Source organism: Crocuta crocuta, unplaced genomic scaffold, assembly GCF_008692635.1.
Source record: "Crocuta crocuta isolate KB4526 unplaced genomic scaffold, BGI_CrCroc_1.0 scaffold41, whole genome shotgun sequence".
Taxonomy (NCBI): domain Eukaryota; kingdom Metazoa; phylum Chordata; class Mammalia; order Carnivora; family Hyaenidae; genus Crocuta; species Crocuta crocuta.
The window spans coordinates 12,738,125-12,750,549 of record NW_027529428.1 but is presented as its reverse complement, the minus strand read 5'-3'; the positions used below and the strand labels follow the sequence as shown (position 1 = coordinate 12,750,549).

Here is a 12,425-nt window from a genome sequence, read left to right as displayed (position 1 = left end):
GCACTAACAACCCAAACATCCATCAACTGACGAATAGAACAGCAAGATGTGGTTTGTCATACAGTGGAATCTTAGCAGGCCATGAGAGGAGGGAAGTACCACCACCTGCCACAACACAGAAGAGCTCTGGAAACGTTCTGCTAAGTGAAAGAAGCCAGTCACAAAAGGCCGCATGTCGTATGATTCCCATGTAACTTCCAGAACAGGCAAGTCCATTAAGACAGAAAGCAAATCAGTGGTTGCCACGGCGCTGGGGGAAGGGCGAGTAGGGAAAGACCACTTAGTGGGTATGGGATTTCCTTTTGGGGACATAAAGATGCCCTTGAACTAAATAAGGGTCACAGCTGCTGAACACTGCAGAGGTCCTAAGTGCTGCTTAATTGTACATTTCAAAATGGTGAACGGTTAATTTTATGACAGGTGGCTTGCACTTCAAAAATACATACATACATACATACATACATACATACATACGTAAAAGGAATTCCTAGGAAAAGGAAAAGACCAAAAAATACAAGCCCCAAGTTTCAAATGAGATTCAACAGACATAAAATGGCTGTGTCAAACTGTTATAAAGTTTTTGTCTGCTTTTGGGTCCTTTACTTACCTCTTTTTACACCAGTGATGCACCCACCACACCCCCACCCCTGCCCGGGATCCAGTCTTGCTGACTCAGCACCCGGCCACTGACCTTGCCCACGATGCCCCTGCCCCACACACCCTGCGTCAGCAAACTTTCCCCCCGTGGGATCACTGCTGTCAGCACACAAACCGATTGCAGGATCTCCTTTCTTTGAGAATGATCTTCCTTGAGCTCCGCGCCCCTCCAGCTGCTTTCCCGTGTCAATATTCCCCTCCCAGCAGAACTCCCTGAGGACCTGTCTGTGCTTGGCCCCGGGGGCCCCAACCTTCTCTCCCACGCACCCCTGAATGCCTTTGGTTCCCCGCCTCCGAGCCCACTGGCCACGGTCCTCCATCATGTCTACCTTACAACAGCCAGTGGTCCATTCCAGCCCTCATGTGACCCACCAGCTTACGTGGCTCTGCTCACTGAACCGTTTTCTTTGTGTGAATTCCAATACAGCATTCCCCGCGAGCTCCCCCGACCCCACGGGCTGCTCCTGATCACCTGCGACACACCTCCAGACGCTGGAGAGCCCTGGGGCCCCAACTTCCACCATTCCTTCTGCTCTATCTATACTCGCATCCCCAGGGGCTCTCATTACACTGGCTCCAAGTAACACCGAGGCACTGAACTCACAGGGTTTTTTTTACGTCCAGCAAGGATCTCTCCACTTGGGACTTCATACATCCAATTCCTACTGGACGATCCACTCGGATGACTCACCAACATCTCTAGCTCCCTATGTGCACAACCCAAGTCCTAGGTGCCCACAAACCTGCTTTTCCCAGGGTCGTCTTTACCTCAATAATTGGAAACTCCAGTTTTCTACCGGCTCAGGTTAGAGATTATGGCATCCTTCACTCCTCCCCCCCCCCCCCCCCCCCCCCCGGCACATCCCAAATCCATGAGCAAGTCGTGCTGGTTCCCTCTCCAAAACGGATCTGGAACGAAACCACCCATCTCCCCACCACACTCGCACCCTGACCAAGCCACTGCCACATCCTGTGGCGATGAGCACCTCTGCCGGACTCCCTTCATCCACCTTCATCCCTATAGTCTGTTCTTCTGCAGCCGCCAGAGCCATCTTCCAAAGCCGCACGACAGACATGTCTCCGTGTCCCCTCTTCACTGGAACCCCTCAATGGCTTCTCATGTCACTTGAAATAAAAGCCAAAGTGCTTGCAATGGCTTAGGGAGTCCCACAGCACGACCGGGCCTCTCCATCTCTCTGATCTACCTCCTGACACCTTTCAGGATATGCAAAGGGGAAACATGCCTCCTAGCTTTTTGACAAAGAAAGGCCTGAAGTGGCAGCAACAGTGGAAAAGGAAAACTTTCCCTGTAACCCCCCCACACACATTCTATTCACAGGTCGCAATCTGTAGAAAAAGCAGAGGAAAACTTTGAACCAGGACTCACTGAAGCGATACAGAGGTTAAGTTTGTCTTTAAAGAAACTGAAGAGGGGCGCCTGGGGGGCTCAGTCGGTTCAGTGTCTGACTTCGACTCAGGTCATAACCTTGCAGTTCGTGGGTCTGAGCCCCATATCTGACAGCTCAGAGCCTGGAGCTGCTTCAGATTCTGTGTCTCCCTCTCTCTCTGCCCCTCCCCACTCACTCACTCTCTCTCAAAAATAATTAAACATTAAAAGAAACTCAGGAAAAATTTAATTTAAAGGACAAATGCCTACTTTAAACATTAAGCCTACTGAAAAACAATCTTACTAATTACTTACAAGTCCCCACTTAGATATTCCAATCATAACTTATTTACTCAACCGACCAAAGGATCTCAACTCAAACCTGACAGGAGTGATAAATGCAACTGGTTGGTGGCCAGCCTCTGCCACCTTGTCACAAGTGAACACGCCGCTGTCCCTACCCCCGCCCATGGCACCCTGCCTCAGCCCCACTCAGCAGAAGGGCCTACGTTGCCCCTCCCCCCCAAGCGCCTCCTCCTTGTGTCAGGGCTGATGGTAAAACTAAGGATCCATCACTCCAAGACGTAACGCCCAGGGTGCCCTTGCTGGCCCCCAAACACAACTTCCTCTTCCCCTCCCCTGCTCTGTAAACACTTCATGCAACACAGAAGCCCCAAATACCAGGCCCTTGGAAGTCATAAAGCCACCTGTCTTTAAAAAATTAGCTGAGATGCAGATTTTCTATGAATTCCTATTCTTCTTCTCCATGGCAACTCCAAAGTAGAGGTTACTGAATTTCACTGGCTCTTCCCAGCTGACTCCCTCCCTTGGGAAGCTCCACCCTCCTGATTAATTACTGGTGAGTGGGCGGGGCGCCTGAGGACTCCTCCCACTTTCAAGATGGCCTATCACCAAGGAAGGTGTAACAACTCCTCCTAATTATTCACCCAGTCTTTCCCTCTGAGCTCTGGTCCTTCCCATCCTGGACTGTAACCTCTTTCCTTCGGAGCCTCTTCCTTTGCTGCTATAAATTCAAATGCCTCCTGCTGTCCCTCTCTGCTCTAATAAATTTCCTCTTATCTTTTTATCTTCCAGCCCTGCTCTGAATTTATACCTTTCTCTCAAGAATGTGAGTGCTTCTGAAAATATTCCATTATTCCCAGAGCAAGAAGCTCAGGCAATTTCCTCCTGAAAGTAGGTTTCACTTCTAATTTTCTGTACAAATAAACATTTCTTTAACTGCTTCATCGCTAAATTCTTCACCGACTCCACCAGCCAAGGAGTTAGGATCCTGACCTTTTAGGCTGGTATTTCTTTACAGAGCAAGCTCACTTAAAAAATAATACCTGATTCATTCATTCATTCATTCATTCATTGGCTCAACCAATCAAGAATAAATAAAAGACATCATAGCAAGTAAAAAGGTACGTAGCATGTGTGCTCTGTCCCTAAAGTTCTTAAAATTCAGAGAAATACAGAGAATCAAAGACAGTAAGAAAGAAGGATCATATGTGCATATGTTCTATGGTATGAATATTTATAAGAGTTTGTCCACTCCTGACAAAAAATGGTTATTAATAAAAGCCAATGTGCAATCAATAACGTGTACTTCCATACATCTATAGTTCAAACTGATCAGTTCCCTTGTAGTCTCTATTCAACAGTAACTGAATCCTCTATTTCATCTCGGTATGGCAAATAATGCAAAACTTGCACACCTTGTTTAGACTCCCTTGACTTGAATTTGGAAATCAAAGCATGGGTTCTGATTCTCCTTCCCTAAACATTTGCTTTACCAAGAAAGTCAAGTTATTTTGAAAATCACTCTTTTTATGTAGAACAGGGTGGGTTCTAAGAGTCGGCTTACTACTGAACCACTCGCCGCTACCCTGATTTCTACTAGCTGCCTTGAGTGTATACGGATCTCACTTTCCTAGATCAAAAGATAAAGCTTAAACAGAAAGATCTTAAAATGGGGTCTGGAAACACAGCCACCATAAGAGACCCACCCATCACGATGGTGTAAATACCGGGGAGAAGGTTAAAAGTGAAGTTGAGGAACTGTGTATTTCAAAGTGCTTTGGCTCATTAAAGTCATTTTTTATTTTAAAGCCATTATACAAGAGTTATTTGCACTGCTACCGCATAAACTCTGAGGCCTACGGTATTCAAAAATGTTCTATTATTTTATTTTCCTCCCCCAGAAGATGAATATGCCTTCAATTTGAAAATGGAAAAGTTTCAGAAAATAGGTATTCAACACACAGAAACTCACTTCACCAAAAATGATCAGGATTTGAACCACAGTTTCCTTTGAACTTGTATTTCATATGGATCCTCATGAAAATATATTCATTAGCTTCCAATGGGAGTCTCTCACTGTATTCTTGGCACTCCAGGTAATCAGAAAAGAATGGCATGATATTAAGAAATTAGAAAAGCAAAAGCATCCGTAACTAAATACGTAAAGGATATTCACGGAAGAGGCACAGCCGCCTTCCAAGGGCTCCAGACTGGAGGGGTCTAAGACCCGGCTTTGGACACTCGGCCTCCCTCCACCCCAATCCAGGCTCCGCACAACCCGACACCTACCGCTTGCTTTGGCTTCCGAGTAAGAGGGGCTGTCCTCAAAAGTGAAGATCTGGGACATGCTCTGGCCCAGGAAGGAGGGAGACGGGTAGTAAGAATGCATTCGGTACTGGGAACTCATTGTGTGGCGGTTCTCCGAGTTCTTCATCTGCTTGAGAAAAAAAGGAAGGCTATGTTGAGCCCAAAGTTGCATTTTACAATTATTACAAGAACCGCCTAATTCTTTTTTTTTTAATTTTTTATGTCTTTATTTTATTTTGAGAAACAGAGACAGAGAGCGAGCGGGGGAGGGTGCAGAGAGAGAGAGGGAGACACAGAATCTGAAGCAGGCTCCAGGCTCTGAGCTGTCAGCACAGAGCCTGACGCGGGGCTCAAACCCAAGGACTATGAGATCATGACCTGAACCAAAGTCAGGCGCTTAACCAACTGAGCCGGGCCCAGGCACCCCAAGAACTGCCTAATTCTTTAAGGGAATAGCCTCTTGACATTGGAAGCGTCCTCAACCATGAATACGCCCCTCAGCGCAATGACCCTAGCAATACGAGATGTGTGCACCAATATGGTGCCTTTTCTATCTTGGGGTCCCTACGAGAGCTCCTCTAGAACCCCATTTGGTCACATGATACTCAGTTAACCAGCACTAAGGAAAACACAGCAATAGAGAGAAGACAGCACTACCTAGGAGCCAGCATGTCGCTGTAACTCCATCTAGTTTATTTGGCCCATGAGCAAGTTACTGCTCCCTCATGTGTAAACCAGGCATCTTGCCTCGGTTAGCTCACAGTATTCATCGAAAAAGAATACTTTAGAGGTGCCTGGGTGGCTCAGTCAGTTAAGCAGCCGACTTGGGCTCAGGTCATGATCTCACAGTCAGGAGTTCGAGCCCGCGTCGGGCTCTGTGCTGGCAGCTCAGAGCCTGGATCCTCCTTCAGATTCTGTGTCTCCCTCGCTCTGCCCCTCCCCACTCACGTGCTGTCTCCCTCTCTAGCTCTCAAAAATAAATAAAAATATTTTAAAAAGAATATTTTAAAAAAGACAACACACAAAGCATGTGTAAGGGTAAGCTGTTGTCACCAACACGATCAACTAGACACAGTCCTCAGCATCTGTTCCCACCCTCTTCCATGCTCTGCCTGCAGCAAGAAAGCCAAGTGTGGGATCTCCACTTCCCAGACCCGCCTGTCACCAGGGTTCTGGAGGGGATGTGCGCTCTGCAAACAGGAGCATGCAGTGAGATGCGGAAGGCAGAAGGGAGGCACCTGCTGTCCCCTCCGGCAGTGGCGGCAGCCGGCCTCAGCAGTCATGTGCTTTTCTGGCAATCAGACTCCATCTTTGGGACAGTGGGGCAGCTTTTAATGGAGAAGCAGCTTCCCATCACCTCCTGACCTCACATTCAAAGACTTAGAAGGGCAAGGGCCCACCCCCCGGCCCCCACCTTCTGTCTTCTCAGCACTTCCTGGCCACTTCCACACACGTGGAGATCTGTTCTGTTTCCTGCATGGTCCCCGGTACAGACATTGAGCATTACACGCGTGTTCGTATCTTCCCAGCAAGAACAGCTAGACTTCAATGATTTAGACTGAATTTAAAAATTAAATTTAGGGGCACCAGGGTGGCTCAGTTGGTTAAGCCTCTTTGGCTCAGGTCATGATCTCGTGGTCTAGGAGTTTGAACCTGCATCGGGCTTTCTGCTGTCAGCACAGAGCCTGCTTCAGATCCTCTGTCTCCCTCTCTCCCTGCCCCTCCCCTGCTCATGCTCTATCTCAAAAATAAACAAAAAAAATTAAATTTGACACTAACTTTATTTAAAAAGTCAGTTTAAGGAAATGTTCAGGAGAAATCAATATTGTTCAAGAACTAAAGAGTAAGTTCAAAATCACGTCTTTCAATTAAATAAATCATACTAGCCTGACAGAGGCTGTCAGGGTAAACTCCGCTACTGGGTTTCCTCAAGATAATCTATGAACACTACATTTTGCACAGTTTTCCAACTACCACAGGCCTATGTGTACTCTGAATATTTGACATGGAAAGGCCAGGGTTCCTAACTTCTGTCTGCCAATTCGAGAAGTGCAAGGGGCTCATGTTTGACCCTCCCAAGCCCCCCTGACCCCCAGCACAAATGAATGCTCTGATGGGTACATGACTCCTTAGAGAAGCACAGAAGACTCTATTCCAGTTGATTAATTTCTTTCAACTGAAGTTTTCTGGGATGTTCCCTTTATCCTTCCCAGTTTGTTTCCCTGAAGCAAATGAAATGGTATCTCTCCTAACTCAGTCACCCAATTTTCATCTCCTACTGTTACATAAATCCTTACTAAATAAGACGGCAAGCAAGCCATGCTTGGGAATAGCCAGAGGGGAAAAGCTGGCTGCCTTTAATGAGCAAGCCCATGTCAGGAGAGCCATTAAGGGGCCATGAAATCATTTAGGAGGGCAGTGACAATCAGTGGTCACTTAACTGCACAGCACCCAGTTATCAGTTAACCCAGTGCATCCCAGGGCTCTCTTAGGGGGCATGCAAATGGCCTGGGGCTAAGTGGGTCCTGATCCTGTAAGTCTGGGGCGGGGCCTCAATCTGGCAGTCCCAGGAGAGGCTGATTCTGTTGACTCAAAACTCTCACTGTGGTGACTAGGGACTGGAGTAAATGATCCTTTCGCTCCTGCTTCCCACCTATAAGGGGCCTGTGACCAAAACTCTTTACGACCATCAACCTTCCACCTGCGCTGAGGGACGGTGGAAACGATGTAAAGAGTACTTTAACTCTTCATTATTTTTCTTTTTTTATACATGAGATTCCTCAGAGTTAAAGGAAACTTTTTGGGGGGGTCTGCTGCCATTTAGAAGTGCTGCAGTGGTGCTAACAACCTCAAACACTCTTCAAATCAAAGCACCATTTGTGCCTCTGCAGACTTCCCTGAAGTCCATTACACAGCCCGGGTAATGAACACTGAATGGGAAGCCACGGGTCAGCTTTACAACGCAAAGAGCCATCATACACACGAGGAAGCCTCGTCACCGCCCACCCCAGGCACGGAGCCAGTCACATCTCCTGGTTTGACAACACCTGCAAGTCAGTTCTTCAAGAAAAATGCTTTTCAATTTTCCCTGTGAACATGTAAACCAACAGGACTTGAGCCTCCTGGCTCTGCAAAATGCTGGATTTTTTTTTCCTATGAATTTGTATGAAGCCTCTTTTCAAAATGTTTGAGGAATGCTCTCTGTGAGTCTAGAGCAGGGCTGAGCACTTTTTTTTTTTTTTTGTAAATGCCAAACAGGAAATATTTTAGGCTTTGCAACCCACAGGGTCCCTAGATAGCTGGTAAATGAAGGTGCATGGCTACCTTCCAATAAAACTTTATTTATAAAAAGGCGCATTTAGTTCACAACCTTCACCCCCACTGGAGGAAGGGGAGGAGATCACTGATGCCTGAGCTCTTACCCCTGGAGTGTCCGATTTCAGTGATCTGGGAGGCGGCCTGGCCTTGGGCTATTTCAAAGCTCCCCAGGTAATTCTAATGCAACACCAAGACTGAGAAGCAGTGTCAGATGTAGGTATTTCACGCACCCGCACGAAATATGAAACCCCAATATCCCCAGTATTAACTGAAAGAGACAAAAGGTTAAGTCTGACAGGTCAACTGCTGCCAATTTCAAGTTGATATTATTTGAAAAGAAATTGAAATAAACTGTAGAGTTCTTTTTTTTCTTTTAACAAAAGCTTACCAAAAAATAAACACAATTTCAAACCTATGCATGCATATTTTTTCCACTAATACCTCTTCTGTTTTTAGAAAGCATCAGATAATACGGATTATTTGGAAATAAGAACGGACTGATTTGATCTCAAACATTCAATTTCTCTCATGAATCCCAAGATCACTGAGCCATAAAAGACTTTGAGGAAAAGAGAAAGATACAAAGGGTCAGACTCCATCCGAGGTTATTACGATGTGAATATGCTGAACCCATTTATCATTTCAGCTACACCCAACGTGAAGAATAATCCACTAGCAACGATCCATGTGATCTCTTGGGATATAAGGATGTAGACTTGTATGTTCAGCTCTTGAACAGCACAGGGGGTTAGGGGCGCCACAGCCCCTGTGCAGTTGAAAATCCACATGTAACTTCTCACTCTCCTCAAATTTAACTACCAAATAGCCTACTGTTGACCAGAAGTCCTACCCATAACATAAATAGCAAATTCATACACATAAACCGTACCCTTAGAACGAAGGAAGCTAGGGGAAAGGAAGTGCTGTTAAGAAAACATAAGGAGGGGTCCCTGGGTGGCTCAACTGGTTGGCTGTCATGGTCCTTGAGTTCGAGCCCTGCATCAGGCTCTGTGTTGACCGCTTGGAGCCTGCAGCCTGCTTCAGATTCTGTGTTTCCCTCTCTCTCTCTCTCTCTGCCCCTCCCCTGCTCACACTCTCTGTCTTTGTCTCTTTCTCAAAAATAAACACAGAAAAATTAAAAATAAATAAATAAATAAAACATAAAACACATTTACAGGACGGTATTGTGTTTATCACAATAAAGTCACACGTAAGTGGCCTCATACAGTGCACACCCCAGTGCGGTTCAAAGCGTCAACTGTAGTATTTCTAAGTTCACGTGTAACCCTCTGAAACATGAAGCTAAAAATCGAACAGTGACCTGTCCAGAAAAAGGGGTGGCAGAATTCGATTTAAAACTAGCTCCCAGGCGCCTGGGTGGCTGAGCCGGTTAAGTGTCCAACTCTGGATTTTGGCTCAGGTCATGGTCCCATGGTTCCTGGGTTTGAGCCCCATGCTGGGCTCTGGGCTGATGGTGCCAGGCCTGCCTGGGATTCTCTCTCTCCCTCTCTCTCTGGCCCTCCCTCGCTTACGCGCTCTCCCTCTCAAAATAAATAAACCTGAAAATAAATTAAAACTCTCGTTCCTGGGGAGCCTGGATGGCTCAGTCGGTTAAGCGTCCAACTTCGGCTCAGGTCATGATCTCACGGTTCACGAGTTCAAGCCCCATGTTGGGCTCTGTGCTGCCAGCTCAGAGCCTGGAGCCTGTTTCGGATTCTGTGTCTCCCTCTCTCTCTGACCCTCCCCTGTTTATGCTGTCTTTCTCTCTCTCAGAAATAAATTTAAAAAAAAACATTTAAAACTCTAGTTCCCTTCTAACTCAAAACAAACAAACAAACAAACAAACAAACAAACAAGCCACCATACTCTTGGCTGCTTTTAGATTAGACAAACAGGTAAGTAAGGAAATGTTTGGGAAACCTGCTTTACTTTAAACCAGTAACACTCAACTGGGGGCAATCTATCCCCCAGGCGACAAGTGGCAAAGTTGGGAGACACAATGGTGAGTCACAATGGTTGGGGGGGGGTAGGGGGGACAGGAAGAGAAAGGTGTGCTGCAGCATCTGCTGAGGAGAGACGCAGGCCAGCCCCGCACAACAACAACTATCTGGCCCCACATTACATGGGGACCAAGTGAGAAAACTTGCTTTACACTAGTCTCGTCTCCGCCCTCCCCCCAACCCCTCCTTATGTGCAGCCCCTCACCTCCAGCTAAATCAGCAAAGTCCTACCGAGGAACGGGAGTTGTACACACACTAGACGAAGCATCCAGTGCTGCTAAAAGGGTACAAGTTGTTTCCCCTTGATGAAGTGCTGCCTAGTTTCTCTCAAGACTTTATTTTTTGTTCCTTTAAATTAAACACAAAAACCAAGTAAAACCTAAAAACCCAGTATTCTGGTGACTTATGACTCCCGTGGTTATTAGCACGTGCTAGTCCGCAAGCAAGAGGCATGTTTTATAATCTTATTACCCACGCCAAGTCCCTGAACCCGAGCGTGACCTACAGACAGGATCTGGGCTGCGGTGAAGGCGCATGGTGCCAGTATTAACCCCGCAGGAAAACCTAAGAGCTTCAGGTTTTATTTTATTCAACTGTTGAGGACATGCAGCACAGTAAATCTGCACCACAGGTTTCCTTTTTATACACCTTCATCACCCTTTTTTTAGAGTAACAATAAAATCCCAACAAAACGTAAAGACGTTAGACCCTCCTTCCTTTAGAACAATAAAACTCCTCAACAGCACATGGGGGTTGTCCATTCCTCAGTGGCACGTCGGCCAGGAGTCTGGTCTCACACTGAGCAGAACACTCCATCCAGGCAACAGCTGGAAGGGGTTCATGAAGATCAAACTGCCGTCTAGCTGTTTGCTGAGCGTGGCTCAGCGGCAAAGTAGAGCTGGCCCTGAAAGGGAACACATTTCTGGAGCTGGCCCTGAAAGGGAACACACTTCTGGAGCTGGCCCTGAAAGGGAACACACTTCTGGAGAACCATCCGGGAGCAAATTCCTAAGTGCAATCTCCGATACTTAAGCCAATAATGAGACGACGCCCTTGGCAGTGACCTGTGGCTTACAGCCTTTGCAGCTGCAACAGCCACATTTGAGATGGACATGGACGTTTGGCTTTACAGACAGAAACGTTTTCGTGAGAAAAGGGAGAGTTCGTCACACGCTGTGGAGTTGCAGGTCTCCTGGTGATGCTAAGGATGAGGCCTGGGTGGTGACTTTCGCCCTCATTAAAGGATTTCTTTAGTTTTAACAGAAGCTTCCTTTCAAACCATCCGGATGGGATGTCTGTTCCCAGGCTCACCTGATGACACGCTGTGAGCCCTCCTCATTCACCCCTTACCTGTGCAGGAGCTTTACCCAAGAGGCAAGCACCCATTTGCCTCCTAAACTGCACCTTATTCATCCTCTGCGATGGCATGAGTCACGGCTGCCAAGAATTACTCTTAATATGCGGGCTGCAAGTGACAGCTCTCATGCACACAATCCCGTGATTACTGAAACATTAACAAGGCAAATGCTGACTCCCCACAGCTACAGCCCATCCCTCCCCTCTTCCCTCCTGGTCCTCTGGGGGTTAGTCCTCTCTCACCCGGCTCCCTTAACTTCTTCCACTGCATCCACCTTGCTTTCTCCCCAGGCTCATGTTTCAGAACACCCCCATGGCCTCCTCAGTGGGAGCAAGACAAAGGGACAGCAGAGGAGGCTGGCCTTGAGCAAACTCGGGCCTCTCTTAAGACATTCTGGTCAAGCCTGGGTGGACCCCTCCGGTGAACTGAGGGGGGATGGGCAGAGTTTGGGGGTCGGCACTTAAGCTGAAGAAGCTACGAGCTGTTCACCCAAAAATGGAAGGGATGTTCCTCAGAGAGGAGGTAGGAGACGAGACAGAAGAAGATGGCCATGCAGAATGGCAGAGGGGGCAAGTCGGTTAAGGACACACCCAAGACGCTTGAAGCTGTGAACCCCACGACTCCCAAAGCTTCAGAAAGTCTGTGACGCAGGCAGAAGCAAAGAGAACTTGTCGAAATGGGCTTTCTCAAAAAGAACAGAAGCAAAGGAGCTCAATGTCTGGATGAATACCAGAGCAGGTTTTAAAACACGTGAAAAACAGCCATAAGATGCACCAGGGAAAACGAAGTGAGTCGTTTGGAAACACAGAACAAAACTGACCCTGAGGGCGTAAGGCAAGCTTCCCACAGCACCCAGGAAGTCCTGGAGGCGGCAGGGAGATTCACACCACTCTTACAGAGACTTTAAGGGGTGAACACCCAACAGGGTGTCAGGATTACAAGTGTACTTATCACTGGTCCATTATGCTCATCCTGATCATACAAAACAATTAAGATAGGGGGAAAAGCTCAAACTAATTTTTTTTTAACTTGTGTTGTTCAAATGTTTTTTTTTTCTCTCTTTTCTCCCCCCACCCCCCCGCCCACCCCACGCCCT

The 12,425-nt window shown here is 47.1% G+C and overlaps 1 protein-coding gene across 1 annotated transcript in view; it reads right to left on the bottom strand.

Annotated features, from left to right (window-relative positions):
- DMRT1 (doublesex and mab-3 related transcription factor 1) overlaps positions 1–12,425 on the bottom strand; it is a 116,956-nt gene that overhangs the window by 46,342 nt on the left and 58,189 nt on the right. The window contains 1 exon segment of the mRNA XM_077759424.1: positions 4,637–4,781. Within this exon segment, the coding sequence (XP_077615550.1) occupies positions 4,637–4,781 (145 nt within the window).